The sequence below is a fragment of the Mustela lutreola genome, chromosome 7 (genome assembly GCF_030435805.1).
Source record: "Mustela lutreola isolate mMusLut2 chromosome 7, mMusLut2.pri, whole genome shotgun sequence".
Taxonomy (NCBI): domain Eukaryota; kingdom Metazoa; phylum Chordata; class Mammalia; order Carnivora; family Mustelidae; genus Mustela; species Mustela lutreola.
This window is the reverse complement of record NC_081296.1, coordinates 27571001-27595225: the sequence shown is the minus strand read 5'-3', so window position 1 is coordinate 27595225 and position 24225 is coordinate 27571001. Positions and strand designations below refer to the sequence as shown.

At 40.5% G+C, this 24225-nt stretch overlaps 1 protein-coding gene across 1 annotated transcript in view; it reads left to right on the top strand.

The window, feature by feature from the left end:
- TRPM1 (transient receptor potential cation channel subfamily M member 1) overlaps positions 1-24225 on the top strand; it is a 104987-nt gene that overhangs the window by 55404 nt on the left and 25358 nt on the right. The window contains exons 17-23 of the mRNA XM_059183364.1: positions 5494-5786; positions 8035-8263; positions 15549-15671; positions 15867-15998; positions 18117-18245; positions 20532-20783; positions 21942-22116. Coding sequence (XP_059039347.1) covers positions 5494-5786; positions 8035-8263; positions 15549-15671; positions 15867-15998; positions 18117-18245; positions 20532-20783; positions 21942-22116 — 1333 coding nt within the window. The remainder of the gene's footprint in view (positions 1-5493; positions 5787-8034; positions 8264-15548; positions 15672-15866; positions 15999-18116; positions 18246-20531; positions 20784-21941; positions 22117-24225) is intronic.

Genomic DNA, 24225 nt, shown 5'->3' with positions numbered 1-24225 from the left:
TCTCTCTCTCTTTCTCACAAATAAATAAATAAATCTTTTTTTAAAAGGAGGGGTGCACCTGGGTCTCTCAGTTGGTTAAGCATCTGCCTTTGGCTCAGATCATGATCCCAGAGTCCTGGGATTGAGTCCCACACTCGGCTCCCTGCTCAGTGGGGAGTCTGAGTCTCCCTCTCTCTCTGCCCCTCCTCCCTGCTTGTGCATATTCTCTCTCTCACTTGCTCTCAAATAAATAGATAAAACCTTTAGACTTTCCTAGAAAACAATTTATTTTATCTAGATTTTCAAATTCATTGGTATAAATCTTTACATTATATTGTTTCAGTCTCCTTAATATCTTAATTGTATGCCCTTCTGATTTTTTAAAATTATATCTTCTATTGTTTTTTTCTTAACCAAACTGTTCTACATATTTGATGGTATTTTTGCTGTATCAAACAACTTTATTTTTTTCCGATTTGTTCTTATTAGCATCTCCTACATTTTTATTCATTCCTTCCATATACTTTCTACAGTTACCGTATTGTTTGTATAGACTCCATTTGATGGGAGTTTCACTCATTTTCAATCTTCCCTTTACTGCAATAAACATATGAAAGGTATAAATTTTTCCCTGAGCATTGTTTTCATATCACACATGTTTAGGTAAGTAGAACCTTCATTGTCATTTATTTCTAAATTGTTTATAATTTCCTCTTTAATTCAAGAGCATTTAAAGTCATTATTATTATTTGGAAGAGAGAGAGAGAGAGAACAGAGGTGGGAGGGGTGACCAGGAGGGTCAGAGGGAGAGGGAGAAGCAGACTCCCCACTGCGCAGGGATTTTTCCAGGAGGGATTCAGTCCCATGACCCTGGGTTCATAACCTGAGCCCAAGGCAAACACTTAACTGACTGAGCCACCCAGGCACCCCTAATCCAAGAGCATTTAAAATCCAGAAGTGCATTTAAATTTTTCCAGATGTAGACTCCTCTGTTGTTATCCGACAGTTTTGATAAGTCAACTATGTGATTTGTAGTGGAATCTGTTGAGATAGAAAATCTCAAAGGACTTGGGGTATAATGCCTGGTGGGGTTTTGTTAATGATCCATGTATGGTGGAAATACATGTGCATTCTTGGTTTGTTAGAAACATTTCTTATATTTAGCTGTCAGATCAAATTGATAATTATGTAATTTAATTTGTTTCCATATTTAGGAATTTTTTAAAGTTCATTTGGAAGTGAAGTACATTCAGGGACTCTTTACTGTGACAGTGGATGTGTCCATTTCTCTTTATACTTCCAGTTCATATCTTTTCTTATTTTATTGAGATGTTTCTCTTTTTCTTGTTGCTTTGTAGCAGTTTAGGAAAATTAACTCCTTGTTTGTTATATCCTCTCTCTAGCAATTTTAAAACTATTTTAAAAGAATTTTTATGCAATTAGTATTTTGGAATTATGTATTATTGAAAGGTAGGCTTAAAGGGCTTCTGTTTTATAACATTTCATTACCATCTGTGGATTTTTATTTAATTTGGTATATTCTTAAATATATATATATTTTAAGAATATATACATATAGAATATATAAGAATATATAATATTCTTAGAAGAATATTAAGAATATATATATACATACATATATATATATATATATATATATATATATATATATATACACACACACACACACATATATATTTTTTAGAGTTGGAGAATGGCAGAGGGAGGGACAGAGTCTTAAGCAGGTTCCGCTCCCAGTATGGAGCCTGATGCAGGGCTAACTTAGTATATTCTTGAAAATAAAGCTGTGAAATAAGTCAAGCAGAGACAGTCAATTATCATAGGGTTTCACTTGTTTGTGGAACATAAGGAATAACATGGAGGACATTAGGAGAAGGAAAGGAAAAGTGAATTGGGGGAAATCGAAGGGGGAGATGAGCCTTGAGAGACTATGGACTCTGTGGTGGGGGAATGGGCGAGCCTGGTGGTGGGTGTTATGGAGGGCACGTATTGCATGGAGCATTGGGTGTGGTACATAAACAATGAATCTTGGAACACCAAAAAAATAAAATTAAAAAAAAATAAATATAATTAAATTTTTAAAAAAGAAAAAATTTGTATCAAATGACCTATAAAGAAAAAAGAAAGAAAGAAAAGAAAAGAAAGGAAAGCTGTGTTTATTTTTAAATTTCTATGGAGCAATTTTTTTTCTTTTTTTAATGTTTTTTATTATCATTATTATTATTACTTATTAACATATAATGTATTATTAGCCCCAGGGGTACAGGTCTGTGAATCGCCAGGTTTACTCACTTCACAGCACTCACCATAGCACATACCCTTCCCAATGTTCATAACCCAACCACCCTCTTGCTACTCCTCCCACCCCACAACCCTCAATTTGTTTTATGAGATTAAGTGTCTCTTATGGTTTGTCTCCCTCCTGATCCCATCTTGTTTCATTTATTCTTTTCCTACCCCCCCAAACCCCCACATTGCTTCTTGACTTCCTCATATCAGAAAGATCGTATGATAGTTGTCTTTCTCTGACTTATTTCGCTAAGCATAATACCCTCTAGTTCCATCCACATTGTCACAAATGGCAAGATTTCATTTCTTTTGATGGCTTCATAGTATTCCATTATATATATATACAACATCTTCTTTATCCATTCACCTGTCTATGGACATCTAGGTTCTTTCCATAGTTTGGCTATTGTGGACATTGCTGCTATAAACATTCGGGTGCACGTGCCCCTTCGGATCACTACATTTGTATCTTTAGGGTAAATACCCAGTAGTGCGATTGTTGGGTTATAGGGTATCTCTATTTTCAAATTTTTGAGGAACCTCCATGCTGTTTTCCAGAGTGGTTGCACCAGCTTGCATTCCCACCAACAGTGTAGGAGGGTTCCCCTTTCTCTGCCTCCTCGCCAGCATCTGTCATTTCCTAACTTGTTAATTTTAGCCATTCTGACTGGTGTGAGGTGGTAACTCATTGTGGTTTTGATTTGTATTTCCCTGATACCGAGTGATGTGGAGCACTTTTTCATGCGTCTGTTGACCATCTGGGTGTCTTCTTTGCAGAAGTGTCTGTTCATGTCCTTTGTATGTGGCAATTTTTTAACAGATATAGAACAACATCCACAAAATTACTGTGACTATAGTTTTACTGTGACCATTTAGAAAATTAGAACAAAAACATTTAAATCCAGGACAAGGTATGGCAGTTTCAGTAGAAATGTTACAACTCATGACGAAACTCTAACAGGGATGCCTGGGTGGCTCAGTGGGTTAAAGCCTCTGCCTTCGGCTCAGGTCATGATCCCAGGGTCCTGGGATCGAGCCCCACATTGGGTTCTCTGCTCAGCAGGGAGCCTGCTTCCTCTTCTCTCTGCCTGCCTCTCTATTTACTTGTGATCTCTGTCTGTCAAATAAACAAATAAAATCTTAAAAAAAAAAAAAAGAAAGAAAGAAACTATAACAGTTTTACGGGGGGTGGGGTGATACTGGTGGTGGGTGTTATGGAGGGCAGGTATGCTTGGAGCACTGGGTGTGATGCATAAACGATGAATTCTGGAACACTGAAAAAAATGAAATTGAATTAAATTTTTTAAAAAACAAAACTATAACAATTAGGTCAGTCATGAATAACGCATGATAAGAATTGGAGGGCCAGGCCTCCAACCCAGCCACTCTAGTTGTGTGAATATGGGCAAGTTATTCAGACTTTGGGCCACAACTTCCTCATCTGAGGGAATGGAAGAAATTCACAATCTCTGAGCCATTGAAGAATAAGTGTAGGTAATTGATGGGAAAGCTGTTTGCAAAGGAATAAATATCCATGTCTGTTATACCGCTGAGTACTGAAGTCTTAGCCTGCAGTAATCTGAGCCCATCTAATTAATCTTGCTCCCAGGTTCACCCCGATTCTCCCTGTCATGGCCCACCTTTCTTTTGGATCCTGTTCTATTTTCAGAACAGTCCCTCATCATCCCTTGAGGAAATGGAAATTTTGGCCTTCCCTCTGCACCACACACGTGAAAGGACAAAGCTCATTTAAACATGGAGAGGGAAAACCTACAACAATTTTCTCTCTCTCCTTCTACATTGTCCTATTCATCTCTGGTCACCTATGTCTGACATTGATATTGGGAGACTTCCCCAAGAAAATAAACTTTACCTCTCCCGTGATGCTGTTTGTGTTTTAGTGTATTCCTTCTTTCAGTTTTGTAGCATGTCCTCAGGCTTTTTCAAAAATTTATTATTGAAGTATGTTTGACACACAATGTGGCATTAGTTTCCCATATACGACTCACTCAACAATTCTTTTTTTTTTTAAGATTTTATTTATTTATTTGACAGAGATCACAAATAGGGAGAGAGGCAGGCAGAGAGAGAGAAAGGAGGAAGCAGGCACCGTGCTGAGCAGAGAGCCCGATGCTGATGCCAGAGAGCCTTAACCCACTGAGCCACCCAGGCGCCCTGATTGAACAATCCTATATGTTTCTCCGCACTCACCCTAATAAGCGTTATCCTCATCTGTCACCATGCAATGTCACTACAACATTATTGACTATATTGCCTATTCTGTACTTTCCACCTCTATGACTTACTTATTTTATAACTGGAAGTTTGTACGCCTGAATCCCTTTCACTGATTTCACCCATCCCTCCACATCATCCCCTCTGGCAACCACCAGATTTTTGTCTGTATATAAGTCTGGGATTTTTCTTTGTCTGCTTATTTGTTTGTTTTGTTTGCTAGGTTCCACGTGTAAGTGAAATCATGTGGTATTGGTCTTACTTTGTCTGCCTTATTTCACTTAGCATCATATCTTCTACGTCCATCCACGTTGTTGCAAATGGCAATATCTCATACGTTTTTATGGCTGAGTAATATTGCACTGTGTGTAAATTCCACCTCTTTATTCATTCATCTGTTGATGGACACGTGTTGCTTTCACATATTAGCTATTGTAAATAATACTGCAATAAATATAGGGATACGTGTATCTTTTCAAATTAGTTCTTTTGTTTTCCTTGGGTAAATGCTCAGCAGTGGAATTACTGGGTCATAGGGTAGCTCTATATTTAACTTTTTGAGGAACCTCCATACTGTTTACCACAGTGGCTGCACCAGCTTGCATTCCCACCAACAGTGTAAGAGGGTTCTTCCACATGCCCATTATACTTGCTATTTGTATCCCCTCAATTTTTAAAGGCTTGTGGGAAAACAAACAAACAAACAAACACCTGCCAACCCAGATGTATAAAGTCATCAAACTCTAGCATGCCTTTTCAGTCTATTTTGTGTTTAGGTGTTTTCCTTATTATAATAAAGACATGTCCTTCTTTCCACAAGAATTAATATACTGACTGGGAACCTCAGATATATTTACAAAATCTCTTTATTACCGCTGACAAAGGGGTTTTCCTTTTTTTGGTAGTCATGCAATCCTTTGCTGTGCACTTAGGACAGAACCGTGAAAAAAGGTGCTTGTTTCCCCTCAGGATGATGAGCCTCCAGCCAAAGGGAAGAAGAAGAAAAAGAAGAAGAAGGAGGAAGAGATTGACATCGACGTGGATGACCCTGCCGTGAGTCGGTTCCAGTACCCCTTCCACGAGCTGATGGTGTGGGCCGTGCTGATGAAGCGTCAGAAAATGGCGGTCTTCCTCTGGCAGCGAGGCGAGGAGAGCATGGCCAAGGCCCTTGTGGCCTGTAAGCTGTACAAGTCAATGGCCCACGAGTCCTCCGAGAGCGAGCTGGTGGACGATATCTCCCAGGATCTGGACAACAACTCAAAGTGAGTGTCTCGAGGGAGTTTAAGAACTGGGAGTGACTATTGTCCTGAGGATCTGTCCCCTTGGGGGAGAGTGGCAAATGCATTTCTCACTTAAGTCCCATTATGTTGAAAGCTTGGTCATAAATCACTTTGTCCATCATGCCAATATTTTTCCTTCTGTTTCTCTGAGGTATTTCTAGACTGCCATTGTTTTGTTTTTTTTTACTGCCCTCTCATGGGAACTATGGAAACATAATGTTAAGGCAAAGACAGTGAAACAGATTTCCACACTGAAACACACAGAGGAGTACAACTCTAGTGACATTACCTCTCAATTTGACTTTCCCAAGTGCTCCCTCTCTCATTTAGGTGGGACAGGACAGCCAGAGGATCCTGCAGTTGGGTATTTCCCTTCTCCCAGGACAATTAGGCTCTCATAATACCCCAGTAAGTTAGTCTATGGCTAACTCTTCTTCTGGCAGGCCTTGTTAAGAAACAGGGCACACTGACTTATTTCTCTGTCTGTCTCTGCAGTTTTGGGAGCAGCAGTGTGTGCTGTGATCTCAATTCTCTGATGGGTTTAGAAGGGCTGTCAATTTTCAGTTTGTGCAGCTTTTCACTTATTCTGAGGACAGACTGGTCACTTCCAAGCCGCTTACGTGCAGAACCAAAACCCAGAAGTCCCAATACAACTTTATAGACCCAGGAACTTGAGGCCTACACAGGCAACTCTGCCAACATCTAACATCTTTCTTTTCTGAGGCGACCTGCTTTTATTTTCTAATAAAATTAGATAAAGTGATTTCCAAAATCACTAGATTTCTAAATATTGGGAATTCAAGTTATCTAAAGAAATAGGGCGGTATTCCCCTGTCTCAGTGGGTTGGTAAACACCATCCCTCTGCTTCCTGGAGGATTCTCATGGTGATATGTCACCCTACAACTTTTAGGACCTGCGGCTAGAAAGCATTCCTTTACAGGGAACAGGGAAGGCCATTCCCCCACACATAATTCCTCCCTTCTGTATCTTCAGCTCATCATTGGAATGAAATCTTACAAAAAATGGAGAAACAAAAACTTCGTGAAGGGCGATCACTTTGGAACTTTATCTTTATCTTAACATTCCATGAAAAATGTTGAAGGAACAGGGAATGTTTATGACTGCCATTGAGTATTGGAATGTCATGCAGAAAATGGAATAAGTTTTATGTTTACAGGGGTGCCGGGGTGGCTCAGTCAGTTAAACGTCTGCCGTCAGCTCGGGTCATGATCCCAGGGTCTTGGGATCTCAACTCAGTGGGGAGTCTGCTTCTTCCTCTCCCTCTGTGCTCTCTCTCTCGCTCACTCTCTCTCAAGTAAATAATTTTTTTTAAAAGATCTTTAAAAAAATTTGTATATTTGTAGTTCAACTTCTCCTTCTCCTCTGGTTGGCTCCCCTTAATGTCCCATCCTCCACCTCCAACAACGGGGTCCTGGCTGCTCTAGGCCCCAGTGACAACTAGAGCCTGTCTCTCTCATTGCACTGAGTGTTGGATTCTCCTGTGACCACTGTGTTACTGAAATAATTGCTCACGTGCAAAGAAAGGCATCCATACAAACCTATGTGTTCACAAACAACATACTGGTATGACCAGAAGCTAGGTCAAGGAACAGGACCTTACCTAGACTTACCAGCCCTCCTGGTATCCCCCTGCAAAGTCCACCTGTACACTCCATAGAAGGTAGCCATATTCTGACTTCCGTTGTCACAGGGACTTTGCTCCCCTTTCTGTCTCCATCCCTTTTCCAAGAGACCTGAGGGCAAATGTGGTGTCATTCTAAAGTCCATTTGCAGGGGCACTGGGTGGCTCAGTGGGTTAAGCTGCTGCTGCCTTTGGCTCGGGTCATGATCCCAGGGTCCTGGGATTGAGCCCCGCATCGGGCTCTCTGCTCAGCAGGGAGCCTGCTTCCCCGCTTTCTCTGCCTGTCTCTTAGCCTACTATGTGATCGCTGTCTGTCAATTAAATAAAATCTTAAAAAAAAAAAAAAAAAAAAACCCTTAAAGTCCATTTGCAGCAGGAGCAGTCAGTCCCCCAACATGACTGAACACAGAGCCCTGGTCTCAGCCATTCCCATCTGGGGACATACCCCATGAGCTTCCCAACCGCAGAATACTGGAAATCAAGGATTCTGAGTCCTGTGGCTCCATGATGTCCCTGTGGACACGTCTCTCTAACAAAGAGTGTATGGCCACTGCAGCTTCAGCCCTGGCTGGTTTCTTTCCCTCCAGAGACTTCGGCCAGCTTGCAGTGGAGTTGTTAGACCAGTCCTATAAGCATGATGAGCAGATCGCCATGAAACTGCTGACCTATGAGCTCAAGAACTGGAGCAACTCCACCTGCCTGAAGCTGGCGGTGGCGGCCAAACACCGGGACTTCATCGCTCACACCTGTAGCCAGATGCTGCTGACCGACATGTGGATGGGAAGGCTGCGAATGAGGAAAAACCCCGGCCTCAAAGTATGTAATGACGTGTTGTGAGCTCTGACTCTGCACCTTGCTGAGCTGGGCACTTCCTGTGGATTATTTCATTTACTCCTCTGAGCAACCCCACCAGGGAGATGCCTGTCTTACAGATGACTTAAGTAATTTGCCCAGGGTCTGAGCCAGGTAGGCATGGATCCAGGACCTGAACCCAAGAGGTCTAATGCCCGACTTAATCACCGTGCCTGGCTTATGAAGCCTGGAGTCCACCCTAACTAACCACACGCCCCCTGGACAGGCCATCTACCTGCCATTAAAGCAAACATCTGAACTCTTTCTATAGATCCCGTTACAACTCTGAAATTGTGTAATATTAATTTGATTGGCAATGTTTTCCTTACATGGGGTTTGTAAGAGAATATGAGGTCATGAATGGGCTGGAAAAGGATGTAGTGGGTGGAAAAATGTATTGTGATGAAATCCTAGTTCTGCTGTTTACTACTGTTAATGATTAGGTTACCTTTCTTTCTTTCCTTCTTTCTTTTCTTTCTTTCTTTTGTTAATGACTAGGTTACCTTTCTTTCTTTCTCTCTTTATTTTTCTTTCAAGTAGGCTTCACAGCCAGCATCAAGCCTAATACAAGGCTTGAACTCATGACCCTGAGTTCAAGACCTGAGCTGAGATCAAGAGTTGGCTGCTTCACCAACTGAGCCATCCAGGCACACCAACTATTAGGTTGTCTTGAGGAGAGATTCTAATCTTCAGATAAGCCAGTCCCTCATGACAATATTATACCAATCTCATGGGAGAGCCATGAGGGTAAAGAAAAGACATTATATGTTATGCTGTGTGGTTCTGGCAAATAGAAGGCCCTTCGTGTCTTAAAATTTTGAAGGGGGACCGCCTGGGTGGCTCAGTGGGTTAAAGCCTCTGCCTTCGGTCAAGTCATGATCCCAGGGTCCTGGGATCTAGGCCCATATCCAGCTCTCTGCCTAGTGGAGAGCCTGCTTCCTCCTCTCTCTCTGCCTACCTCTCTACCTACTAGTGATCTCTGTCTGTCAAATAAATAAATAAATAAATAAAGTCTTAAGAAAAATTGAAGGGTACGCTTTATCTCCATATGAGAACTGAGCATCAGGATTAAAAGTCAATGAGATTAAATGAGTTTAAGGAGTCAGTGAGATCCAAGAAGAAAGTGCTTCCAGTAAATTCCAATAAATTTCAATAAATAGATGGAATTACTGAGCAGCTACAAGTATCAGAGATACAGGTTAAGGAAATAAACACAGTTTATTTTTTCTTTTCTTTTTTTTTTTTAATGAAAACAGTTTCTTAACAAGAAAATACTTTATGAGAAAATAGAAGGGGAATCAAATTCCAGGAAGAAAACAAAAGTTAAGGTTCAGTTAGGATTCAAATTAAAATTCAGAATGATTCTGAATGGCTGGTCCAATGTAAAAAAGACCATTTGATCTCTGATGCCAAGAACATGATCCTTCAGGGGCGCCAGAATTCTACATTAAAATTGCCATATGGCCGTGCAATAAACAATATTTATACAGTACTTAAAACGGAAATGCTTTTTCTTGGTTTTCAGCTTTTAGAATAGTTCCACAGGCGAAGCCTTCCGTGAAGGCTCAAGAAAGATTCCTAAACAGGATACAAAAGTCACCAAGTATGAAAATACAGAAGCAAAGGCACTGCTTGGGAAAACTGGGTGATGGAAGGGAGAAAGGAGGGTGGTGAGAAGGACAGTGACCCGTATTATAAAGCAGGCAATCGAGGGCGCCTGGGTGGCTCAGTGGGTGAAGCCTCTGCCTTCGGTTCAGGTCATGATCCCACGGTTCTGGGATGGAGCCCCGCATCCATCCGGGCTCTCTGCTCAGCAGGGAGCCCGCTTCCTCCTCTCTCTCTGCCCGCCTCTCTGCCTACTTGTGATCTCTGCCTGTCAAATAAATAATAAATAAAATCTTTTTTTTTTTTTAGATTTTATTTATTTATATTTGACAGAGAGAAATCACAAGTAGATGGAGAGGCAGGCAGAGAGAGAAGGAAGCAGGCTCCCTGCTGAGCAGAGAGCCTGATGCGGGACTCGATCCCAGGACCCTGAGATCACGACCCGAGCCGAAGGCAGCGGCTCAACCCACTGAGCCACCCAGGCGCCCTAAAATCTTTTTTAAAAAGTGAAAAATAAAATGGGCAATCAAGAGTATCGAAAGTTGCTGAGACAAGAGATAAGGATTTCAGTTTATGACAAAGGCATCTTCGTAGGAACTGAAAATATTCCTGTGCCTATTAAAAATGGAGCAGAAGAATAGGATGTCAATATGTTACAAAGAAACAGCAGTATCAAATATCACTCAGGTTGTTAAAAATGTGAAATTGTTATCAGTAAGGATGAAAACCAGGAAAAGTTCAAAGTGATTATCTTAATATATAATTCAGAGATTTCTCTTGAAGTCAAATGATTTGAAATTGTGTTGAAAAGACACATTCCAATACTGAATTTATCAACCCAGGAGAGCCAACATCAACACACATTTTTAAATTAGTGGATTTTAGTGAAAAAGAAAAAACCTTCTGGGCATCCAGGCAAAACACAACCACAACAACAACAAGATTATTGTCAGACTTCAACAGCAGCCACTTGTGTCAGGGAGAAAAAAATGGAGTGTATCATATAAAGATACTCCCAGAAGAAAAATGACAGGCCAGGATTTTATATCCCCAAAAGTGACTGTTAAATATAAAGGGTACATACTAACTCTTACCAACAGGCAAGAACAGCAGGAAATACAGTTCCTAGGAGGCCATTCTGAAGACTCTATTAGGAGAATGAGGTTCCAAGAACCAAAATAACCAGAGAGGCATCAGTGTAAGGACTAGTTGTAAGCCTCAGATAGATTATTTATTTACAGTGCTGAGACTGGGGGAGGGCAAGAAGGAGACAGCATAATACGTAATGGCTATGTGTTCTGATAACGTAGATATAATAATTATTTTCAAAAGGAGGAGATAATCAGAGCACCTGTGCAAAGAAATTACTGATTTCTTTTTTTTTTTAAGATTTTATTTATTTATTTGACAGACAGAGATCACAAGTAGACAGAGAGGCAGGCAGAGAGAGAGGGGGAACCAGGCTCCCCACTGAGCAGATATGGGGCTCGATGCCAGGACCCTGAGATCATGACCCGAGCCGAAGGCAGAGGTTTAACCCACTGAGCCACCCAGGTACCCCCCAAATTACTGTTTTCAATAATCATAATTGATTATAGTAGTATTATCATTGTTATTCTGAAACTATAAAGTTAAAGCAACTGAGTAGTGAGGGATATTTTAATTCTAACATTGTATCAGGCCTTGAGAACTAGGACTCAGTGTGGAACAAAAGGAAAGAAACATGGCTACAGTCTAAAAGGGGCAAGCAGAAGCCTATAGTATTTAACTGGAAGCATCAATATGAACTTATTCCGTCTCTCACCAATGAAAAGCCTAGAAACAATGGCCTCCCCCAAAGTCACAGACATCTCCAATGCCCAGACTATGGTCTTAAAATAAATTCCCCACTAACTTGAGACAGAATTTCTTAGAGAAATGGTTCACTCCAGATCTGGAGATCCGGAAATGTACAAGATAAGCCCTGAACATCTTCACACATCAGATGGCAAAGAAACTCTCAAAGACCAGTACGGCAAGAACTAGGAGACCAGGAGCCCACTTGAAGGGGCTTCCACTGGCAAAGATGGGACAATTGGGCTTTCAATAACATTTCTAATAGCAATAGATGGAAGCATATCGTACATGTTTAAATCCATGAGTTTATAATCATATGCTATTACTTTAGTGGATGATAAGAAACCAAGTCATTATCTGGAAGATAGCTGAATAAGAATTAAGCATTTAGCCCACATTTCCTACATGATCAAAACCATGGGTAACCACTGAGAGATGAAGCGAAATGTGAAAGTCCAACTAAAAATTTAAAAATGGGGCGCCTGGGTGGCTCAGTTGGTTAAGCATCTGCCTTCTGCTCAGGTCATGACTTGGGTTCCAGAGATGGAACCCCACATCAGGATTCCTGCTCAGCAGGGGAGTCTGCTTCTCCTTCTGTCCCTCCCCTCTGCTTGTACTTATAGTCTAGCTTTCAAATAAATAAACAAAATATTTTTTTAATTTTTATAAACATATAATGTATTATTAGCCCCAGGGGTACAGGTCTGTGAATCACCAGGTTTACACACTTCACAGCACTCACCATAGCACATACACTCCCCAATGTCCATAACCCCACCACCCTCTCCCTACCCCCCTACCCCCAACCCCCTCAGTTTGTTTTGTGACATTAAGAGTATCTTACAGTTTGTCTCCCTCCCGATCCCATCTTTAAACAAAATATTTTTTAAAAAATAAATGATAGAGTTAGAATATCACCAATTCTCAACACCTTTCTCTCAACTAACAAATCTAACAGGGATCAGTGGCCCCTAAAATCACCAAGAGCTTCCTGATGAAAGAACACATTATCTACATTCTCAACAAGGGGCTTGAACCTGGGTCTGGTCAATAAAAGTATATTGTGAAAAGCAAAAAGATAAAGTTGAGATTAATTTTAGTATTTATTTAAACCATTATATACAAAATATTATCGTTTTGACATATCAATAGGAAAAAAAATCATCAATGAGATCGTTAATATTCTGTTTCTGTTCTAAGTCTTTGAAATCTGATGAGTACTTTGCACTTCTGATTTAGACCAACCCCATTTCAAATACTCCATAGCAACCTGTGACTCATGGACCCCAAACTGGACAAGCCAGGTCTAGGAATGCATGCTCAGGAGATAAAGCTGTAAAAGAACGGAAGGAACCTGTTCCTTTCAAGTCATGATGGAGGTCCCTCTGGAGATGGGCTTGTGATGCAGATGGGGTACATGAAGGGGCTTCTGCACCTACCAACTTTATCACTTGCGTGGGTTACAAGGATGCTCACCTTATGATGATTCATTAATCTCTGCCTTTGTGTGTGTGTGTGTGTGTGTGTTTTGTATTTGTGTTTTGTTTTATGATAAAAAAAATATTTACAAGTTTGCCTCTGGGGAATAGGATTTGAGAAGAAGAGAGATGTGGCAGGGGACCTTCTCTTTTCACTCTGAGTCCATCCAGGACATTCAGATGTTCAATCATGTGCCCATGTTCTTTGATTTTTAAAATATAAATAAATAAAATTCAGAAAAGAGACCCAAGAAAGTTGATTAAGCTTCAATCGCTTCCTTTTTTTCCCACTTAATTCTTCTCTTAAATATTATGTATGCCAAGAGGTATCCATAATTTTAAGCACCAAATTTCTACATTGGGAGCCTGAAAATATACTTATTTTAAAGCAATAATGGTCTGGATCATTCTTTTTTGTTGTTCTTTTAAACCTAACTTTCTAAGGTAGTTAATATGATATGCACAAAAATTAAAACAAAGCTATTTAAAAGGATAAATGACAAGTCTCCCTCCTACACCTGCCCTCGTCTGACCTGTTCCCACCCAGCAGCAATCACGATACTCGTTCCTTGTGTGTCCTTCCATATATAAAGCTACTAGGAGTGACCATTCTCTTTGTAGCCTCTTTTTCACAGGAGCTGCCATACTCACTCTTTAGTACCTTGCTTTTGCACGTTAATCTGGGAGCTCTTTCCATATCATTATATAGGAAGTTCTTGTTCTTTCCCAGCTGGGTTGTATCCCATTATTTCAGATTAAAACTTAGTCCCCTCTGAGCCCATGGAGGGCACTCCTGTCTTGTGGTCTTGTGGTATCATACCCACTGCCATAGTGAATGCGCTTGGACACAAATCGTGTCTCATATATCTGTTAGATAAATGTTCAGAAGTGGAATTGGTGGCCCCGTGGGGATAGGTGCTTGCAACTTGGATAGGTTTGACCAGCCTCCCTCCCTGGGGATGGTTCCAATTTACACTTCCACCGACAATGTAGGAGAATGTCTGTTTTCCCACAGTCTCCCCAACACAGCGGCGGTGGGGGGCGGGGAGTAAACTTTTGAATTTTTCTAATCTGATGTTAAACAACAACACCCTTGTGTAGTTACTGTGCATTTATCTTATGAGTGAGGGTGAGAACATTTTCCTCTCGGTACCAATGTCTCCGTTCACAGCATTTGCCTATTTTTCTGTTGGATTGTTGGAATTTTTTTCTCAATTTCTAGGAACTTTGATTTTTTTTAATAGTTTCTTTTATTTTACTAATTGTTTTTTAATTAAGGTATAATTGCTTCTTGATTTGTGGGCATAGTTAGAAAGGTCTTCCTCCAACCATCCTTTTTCTAAAAAATTCTCACATTTTTTTTTATAGTTTTTTCACATTCTTCCCATACCACCACCTTTTTTTTTTCTTTTGTGAAATCTTTAATCTTTCATTTAGGCTGGGCAGAGGTAGAATCCCCCTTAATTGTGTTCTGGATAATCATGCAGTTTCTCAATACCACTTTTATTAAATAGTCCTTCTTGATTCTTCCAATTTGAGGTGGTACTTTTACCTTATACTAATTTTCGATGTGTATTTGAATCTATTTCTGGACTTTCTATTCTATTCCTTTGTTTGTTCTATCCATACACCTATATTGTACTATCTTAATTATGGATTTTTTAATTGTATATACTTTTTAATATATGGTAGAAATAACCCCTTTGTAGTGTTCTTAATAATGGATCACTGAGGGATCACTCAAACTCAGCACTGAACATTGGGAACAGATTTCTGTATTGGTGGTACACATCACAGCACCGATAAAAATGACAACAAAGTTTTCCATCCATGGGCCAGGCCATCCTTTTGTCTAGATCTAGCCCAAATTACATTTGTCTTTTAATTCTTGATCCATACATTCACATTTACATCTAAGTCATTTCTATATAAAATATTTTCTACCTACTTTACTAAAGGTATTATTATCTATTTATTCTCACTCATATTATTATGTTTTAATTTAATGATTTACCTTCTTTGAAACTCAATGTAAGCTCTCTGCTTTTTAAGACAGGATTCCACACAATACTGTTTGCTGTCTCTCTGAAATAATTTGGTCAAAGTTCTTAAATTTTTCACAGTCTGCAACTCTGCCAATATGTCAAAGCACGTAAGCCACAGAACATCAGAGCAGTGACAAAGCTCTTCTAGAACTGCTCAATTTATTGAGTAACAATGAAGGTCATAATTTAAAATTTTTACATATACTAGGATCATTTTCTAGAATTGCCAGAGCTTAAAAATCTAAAAATCTTTAAAAAAAATTTTTTTTTTCTCATTCTATGTAGGTTATAATGGGGATTCTTTTCCCCCCTACCATCTTGTTTTTGGAGTTTCGCACATATGATGACTTCTCATATCAGACATCCAAGGACAACGAAGACGGCAAAGAGAAAGAGGAGGAGAATGTGGTTGGTGCCGCCCTTGATCGCAACAGTATCCGTTACGCTCATGCTCAAAATTGTTGAGACTTCTCTTGCCATGAGTTTAGAAATCACAATAATGGGGGAACTCGGTGTAATTCTTTATTTTTGAAGACGTCTATCTGCTAACTGCTGTGCACTTCCCATTTAGCAACCTGCTTGCTGTGTGCCGTTGTTTTGCAGGATGCGAATGCAGACACTGGTTCAAAAAAGGGTGATGAGGAAAATGAGCACAAAAAGCAAAAGAGCATCCCCATAGGAACGAAGATCTGTGAATTCTATAATGCTCCCATTGTCAAGTTCTGGTTCTATACGGTAAGGCTTCCTCATTAGCGTTTGCTAAGTGTTGAATACACAGAATTGTGAGACTTGAGAAAAGTGTCAAACATGTCAAAGGCTTTTTAACAGATGTTTTAAAGTTCACAGAATTAAAACGAATTATGAAAACAAAACCAGGACTGATTCAAATCTTCAGCTGAAACTGTATCTGGGATCTTGTCCTTTATTTACATGCATGTAGGTATATGGCCTTCCTAGCCCCAAATACACCACCTTGTAAAACAAAACAGTCCTGTTTGTTTAAGATGAAGGATTTTTTTTTTTAAATGCCTTTGGTAAAAAAAACTTAGAGAAATACAGTTTTATTTTTAAACCAACAAAGATGACTCATGATTTAAACAACAAACTCATAGGTGCCATTTTTCCCCCATAATATTAGGGGTTACCAAAGCAGTGTGGTTGAACCCAGATCACAAACTCCTAGAACAGGGGAGCAAGTCAAGTCTTCTCCACTCTAAAATGCACACCCAACTGACCACTGCTTGGCTGCACACTCTCTTCCAGATGCCTTTGGTGGCCACTATCTCCCCATCCCCAAGAGTGAGGCAAGAGTGTTACATCTGTAACAAGATGTGTAACAATAAGAGTGTTAATCTGGAGCATCTTGTTACATCTGTAACAAGAGTGGCCCTGGCTTTACACGTGCCTGCTTATGACTCTCACAGATAGGCTCTGGCTGCAGGAGGTCCCAGCAGGCAAGCAGAGGCTCCAACAACCATTGCAGGCTGGGGAGGGTGCTACAAGACCTGGGGCATGAAGTCCCAAGCACCAAGCTACAGCCTACACCAGGCAGGTCCTGGCATGGTTCCATTTGGGACCAGGCAGGAGCAGGTGATGGGAGGTGAGGGATGGGTCCGAGGCTGTAAATGGAACATTAGGCCATAGGGTAGGCAGTAGGCAGAGGAAGTCTGCGTGGGGAATCAGATCAGCTGTGGACCTGGACACCAAACCTTCTGGTGGCCACAGCTGGTGATGAAAGAAGCCACTGCTACCCACCAGCACCCTACCAGCGGAGTACTGCTGATACACCTGGCCTGCAAGAGAGCCCAGCACAGGGCAGAGCCAGGAGGCAGAGGAGCCCCAGTGTCACCCTGCACCTCTGAATACTATCTCTGGCCTGTGGGAGGACATCGCATATTTTAGAGTTTCCCAGGGGATTCTGATGAAGCCCAATTTTCCGATCTGCTTCTAATCCTTCTGCAAAGAATAAATCATGGGTGCAAGGGATTTTACCTATATTACTGGTAAAGATTATACAACCGGGAGGGCTAGAAGGTGAATTAAAAAAAAAAAACCAAACTAACAACAACAACAAAAAAAAACCCTGCTACATCACAAATACACAATTGCTAGAACAACCCCCTCCTATCACACAACCCCACTGCCATAAGTCCTGAAGAGCCCTGGGCCAGCAAGAGGACCTGGAGGTGAAGTTTCATCCACTCCACAGTGAATCGCCTCAGACAATCAACTTCAGATCACCTGCCTCCACCCCATGCCTCATTCCCATATGTCTCCAAACTCTGCATCTTTTCTTGCCACAAAGATAGGGAGCACGTTGTGGCCACAGCAAAGACTAGATATGTAGATCCTAATTGTGGGGACTCCAGACAGCTTTGTGCACCTGGGCAGACAGCTTTCACCCCCCCGCTTCTAACCTCCCGTATCTGTCGGCAGGGTAAAGATTGAAGAGGGAAATTTGCAAAGCAGAGAGAATAAGTAACATTTTCCAACTTCCAGGAATGTAGAAGACACATCAGTAAAATATTAAAAATTTCCCCATCTATCATAATTTTGTGCAGCTCCATAATCCCCCCACAAGAGTGGTAGTGGCCAGAAATACATCTTCATGTAGAAAATGAAATGCCAGTGTCCTTATCATCCTAAAGCATACAATGCCTCCTGACCTGCCCCAAAGTTTATCTTCACTGGTGATGTGAACAGAAGGTTTCCTCTAGATGAGTCAGTCCAGTTGGAAATGCAAATTTTAGAAGACCTGTCAACCTGAAAATAGGATTTCAAAGTTGTTGGTTTTTTTTTCCCCCAGCATGTGTTATCTCCCCAAACACTGCTAACAGTTGTTCTGCCCTTCAGATATCATACTTGGGCTACCTACTGCTATTCAACTATGTCATCCTGGTGCGGATGGAACGCTGGCCCTGTCTCCAGGAGTGGATTGTCATCTCCTACATCGTGAGCCTGGCATTAGAGAAAATACGAGAGGTGATTATTCCAAAGTCCTGTCCCAGGCCCAGTGAACGCTGACTTCAATTCAGATATAGCTTCTTACTGCAAAAACACTTGATGCAAATTATGAGTGACATGATACCATGATATCATGGTACCTTTTTCTCTTTGGGGCTATCACAATCCCAAGTTTATTCCATTCCCTTGCTTAAGATGTCTATGTCCTCTGCTTCTGATTTGAATTTGTAGATCAAAACACAAAGCAGGGCACCTGGGTGGCTCAGTGGGTTAAGCCTCTGCCTTCTGCTCAGATTGTGATCTCAGGGTGCTGGTGTAGAGCCCCACATGGGACTCTCTGCTCAGCAGGGAGCCTGCTTCCTTCTCTCTCTCTGCCTGCCTCTCTGCCAACTTGTGAGCTCTCTGTCTGTCAAATAAATAAATAAAATCTTTAAAACACACACACACACACAAAGAATAATAAGCGATGTTTAGTAGTAAAAACCATCTCAGGTCCTGTAAAAGCAATAATCAATGCTGCCAGGAGATAAACCAATTACTAAAACAGGGTACAAATTTTGGCTGTTTACTGGGAACTGAAACTAAAAACAAAGAGAGACCCAAGATGATGTTTTACCTACAACTTAGGACTCAGAATCATGACTCCCTGTCACCTGCAATGGGGACTCTACCTTCTTATTAAGGAAGAGCTCTCAGGAGATTCTGAGAGTATGGCAGAGGAAAGAAGGCCAGGCACTTTTCTTCAAGTTCTAACTCACTATATTAGCTTGTAAAGAGAAAGCTTACATCCAAGTAAAAAATGAATTTGAACTGGAAGAGCACACAGAAGCCTTTCATGTGTCTCTTCCAACTAATACAGACCCAGTACTATTATTTTGCCATTGTTATTAACCCTTTCACCGAACTGAAAACAAACAAACTAACTAATTAATAAACAAACAAACTAATTAATAAACAAACAAAAAACCACTACTGGCAACTCCTTCCCAGCCAGGTAGTTTGATGTTGTCAGTCTAATGAGAGCCTGAGACACAAAAAAGTGCAGAAGCCAACATCTTTCAACCCATCTCCTTTGCTACTAGTCTTTCTTTTCCAGGTGGCTTCAACAAAGTCTGCAGGTGTTACCACTGGGATTCCCCAAGTGGCCTGCCATGCCATCCCCATGCCACCATGATCCACTGAGCACCAGCCATGTGCTACCGTACTGCTCTTTTTTTTTTTTAATATTTTATTTATTTATTTGACAGACAGAGATCACAAGTAGTCAGAGAGGCAGGCAGAGGAGGAGGAAGCAGGCTCCCTGCTGAGCAGATCAAGCCCCGATGCAGGGCTTGATCCCAGGACCCTGAGATCATGACCTGAGCCGAAGGCAGAGACTTAACCCACTGAGCCACCCAGGCGCCCCTGTTAAATGTTTTTAATTTTACCCTGAGGAAGTAGTGATTTTTAATCAGTGGTAGGGTTCTTTTTAAGATTTATTTGAGATTTTTTTTTATTTATTTATTTGACAGACAGAGATCACCAGCAGGCAGAGAGGCAGGCAGAAAGAGAGGAGGAAGCAGGTTTCCTGCCAAGCAGAGAGCCCGATGATCCCAGGACCTCGAGATCATAACCTGATTTATTTGAGAAAGAGAGTGTGCATGGGGGAAGAGGCAGAGGGAAAGTCTCAAGCAGACTCCCTGCAGAGCACAGAGCACAACACTGAGCCCAGGGCTCAGGGCTCAGGATCCTGAGATCGTGACCTGAGCCATAATCCAGAGTCAGATGCTTAACTGACTGAGACACCCAGGAACCCCAAATAAATGGTGATTTTTAAAGAGTAATATCTCAAGGAGGAGAAAACTCATTTAACCTTCCCCTCACTTTTCATATCTAAGTTGCAAAGGAATTGTGGCAAACAAACAGCTAGCCCAATTCTGCCATCTCCACCTTTCGTGAGACCACCTGGGTGTATCTCCGCTGTAGACTTTCCTCCTGGACTAATTCTGGAACGTGGGCTGACGGGCACATATCCAGAGAATTAAAAAGAAATCTAGAGGCAGCTGCTTTAATTTCACCCAGAAGGACATAATTTGGAAGGCATTTCCTGAGAATTTGTGAAACACTGCATCTAGGAATATAGAGGATTCCGTGGAATTTCCCTTTCGAGATATCTTTCTCCATCTGAGAAGATTAGTTTAAAGGTCTTAAGTAGGAAATGGGACCAGATGCCCTGGAATGTTCCACCAGTCCTATCTTTCCAAGATTCGAAGAGGTTTCCAACACAGCACTCCCTGTTTATTGTTCTTTGGCAATTGTTTTCAGATCCTCATGTCAGAGCCAGGCAAACTCAGCCAGAAAATAAAAGTTTGGCTTCAGGAGTACTGGAATATCACGGATCTTGTGGCCATTTCCACGTTCATGATTGGAGCAATCCTTCGCCTACAGAAGCAGCCATATATGGGCTATGGGCGAGTGATCTACTGTGTGGATATCATCTTCTGGTACATCCGTGTCCTGGACATCTTTGGTGTCAACAAGTATCTGGGGCCCTATGTGATGATGATTGGAAAGATGGTTAGTACTGGCATCCCATTAGGAGATAGGGATGTTGTGGTTGTGGTGAAGACCTGAGACCAGGCCTTGAGTGTGGCTTTGTTAAGTTTCATTTAGTCTTTCCTTTGCAGTTGGTTTTTTGCAGGAAACATTTTTCCTTTAAAATACATAGTTTTCCTACATGTTAATACTGCATGTATATGTATATACCCAGTATATACTACTTTATATAGAGAAATATATCTACTGTATATATGTACAATACTAATATTATATATGTATACCTATGTGTTTATATATTATATATACATATTATATATATGTATATATATACATATATATATCACAATATTCTGGCTCTAACATAGGATGAAAGCCAGAAACACATGGGGCCTAGGGTCACACCCCCTCCTGTATTCCAAACAGTCTTCAGCCCATGTACTCTGGCCTGGAGTGGGCACAGGCAATTCATGTTATAAAGGCCAAGACAAATCCGTGGCAACATTTCTTCCAGATTAAATCATACAATATGAAAGAAAAAAAGAAATGAGGCAGCAGACCATCCTTATATCACCTAAAATAGCTTCAGTGTTAGGACTGGTCCCAGAGGAAAGGAAATCTCTTAAGTTTAGGAATAACTCTTTATAGCACAAGCCATTTTGAGTGAAGGAATATATGGTTTAGCTTATCCTGGCAAGGGCTCTCATCTTCAGGGATATCCAAAATTAGGAATTACACCAGTTCAGTATCCACAGTAACCAGAGCATTGCTCACTGTAACCACGCAGCATTTGTGTAATGAATGAATAAATATTCTGTACTCTCAATTCATTTTCTTGTTCCTTTCTTAGATATCTCCTCCTCTGTCTCCCTGAAAAATTCCCAGGTTTACCCCCTAATTCTTCCGTTTCTCTATTTGCTGTTGTTAAGAGAGGAATATTTGTTTATGGGCAACAAAAGCAGAAAAGAGTAAGAGCAAATGAGGAAGTCAGCATTCTAGGATAAGATGTATGTGTTGCGTAGCATATAAAAGCTAGGAGCCCATGGATGAGATGGAGAGAAAGGAAAGAGGCTCTTTTTCATCCTAATTAAACACTCATGAAGTCATCAAGGAGAGCAAAAGCAAGAGAACCTGGTCCATGAGTCAAAACAGTAAGAGACTCATTTTCTTTCTATTCAGATGATTGACATGCTGTATTTTGTGGTCATCATGCTGGTTGTGCTGATGAGTTTTGGAGTAGCCCGTCAAGCCATTTTGCACCCAGATGAGGAACCTTCCTGGAAATTGGCCCGAAACATCTTCTACATGCCCTACTGGATGATCTATGGAGAAGTGTTTGCAGACCAGATAGACCGTAAGAATAGAATTGATAGTAAGATTCTCTTCCCTGCTTCTGAGGCAGATGATCAGTTCCAAATTAATGGAAGAGCATGTGTTAATTTGGAAATGAATTACTTTTTATTCTGCCACAAGCATCAAATTATTTTATGAAGGAATAAGTGCAGAATATGCAATGTGGATTTTTGAGCCATCAGTCATTTCTTCTATTCTAAAAACCATTAACCAGAATTTCGAAAGAGTCTCCCATTCTTTTAGCTGGACCTGGTGAACATCTTATCCTGTGAATATAATCCCAGTGCCAATATCCCAATATTTCTTCAACCTAAATCTCTTTCTACCCCAAGACAGAATGGGTAGTGTTATTCCAATAGACTGAGATGGTAAGCATGACAGCGTGACTGGTGCCTTGAGTCACCCTCGTCTTCAGGCTTCTTCGAAGCCCATGATCCACATGGCTCTCAATTTCCTCTTCACTTATGGGGTTCAATTTTTCAAAAATTTTATTATCAACAATAATCTGAATGTTAGCCGAGGAATTTCTGAGGGGCACAGGACCCCGCTCCTCTCCAGGCTGAGCTGCCAAGTCATGGTGTCTCTTGTGTCATAGGAAGTAAAGCTCAAATGTTCTTATACCTATTTCACCTGACCAGTTAATGTCCCACAGATGAATGAGGCTCTTCACACCTGTTTTTGTGTCCAGAGCCATACCTTCATTTGTATGTTGTGCTCTGTCACAGAGATACAGATACAACAGCACATCTGCTATTTCCAGTATTCTGCTTCTTGGGCATAGATGGTCTTGAACATCCTCTTCTTGTATGAAATGCAGGATTCTCAGTATATCTCCTGCCACTGGTTTAGACTGATAACTAGTTCAACCAATGCCCTCTACCTAGCTTTTATAATGTGATTCCGAACACATCATTACCACCTGTACATCTCAAAGTCAATTGTTGAATGTGTTTGTACGTTGGTAAACTGAAACATAAAAATCTAACTTGCTTTCATAAGAATAGTTGCTTCAGTAAATGTATGATCCAGACATAGATTGTGGTATTTTTATTTTTTATTATTGAATTGGGTAATAAGAAGATAAAGAGACAAATGAGGCTATTTTCAGTAACACTATTAAATGTTAGGTTTTGATTCTTGATCTGATTATTGCATAATAATTTTTCACTTATTTGTGCTTATGAGGTTTTTGAATTGGGCTATGGAGAATGCCTGATTAGTTAACCAGTTGGTTAAAATGATCATCTGCCAGTAGCCTCATATCTTTTTCACAGTATTGTTAACTAGTTAGCTTTTTATTGTTTATGACATATGGTAAAATCAATATTCATGAAATATATATGAATTTTCTAGAATTAATAATGTATACAATTTCATCTAAATAGACCACTGCTTCCAAGTGTGAATCTATAATTCCCAAACTTGAGTACTTTGCATTTTGTGACAACCAAAACCATTCTTGTCTTGTTAATCATTTGTTTTACTTTTTTCTCAACTGTCATCTTATTTTCTTTCCTCCCTTCCTGTCACACCTAAAAAACCCCCAAAACCCTGCTTTCCAATTGCTCTATAGTCTACGCCATGGAAATTAATCGTAAGTTTACACAGAATTGATGACTTCACTCCATGAAGTGTGTGTATTAATCAGTCTCTCCCTTAGCTAATTACTGACAGCCTTACACTGGTTTTAAATACCTCTCTTGTTTTCTGGTATCAGAAACAAGGTTTGTTGTTTGTTTGTTTGTTTTCGGTGTCAGAAAACGAGAGAGGTTTAAACTGTAAGTAAGTAAAAAGTAGGTAGACTATAAATTCACGGACGTTACTTCACTGATCACTGTTGGGATCATTCTATTTTTTAGTTCAGGACATAGGTTCTATAGAATCAAAGTGGTATTTTGAATGAACTAAGAGAAAGAAAAGGTGATTTTCCAAAAATGACACCAGAAACTTTGATTAATGGATTCGAGGGTAGGGGGCATCCTTAACTCATTCCTCATAACAAAATTATTGCTGAAGTTCATGTACAAGTGAAACCAAGGAGACAACATGAGGTGATGTTAAATAATCAGATTATCTATTATCCATTAGTAATTAGCTTGATAACAGTACA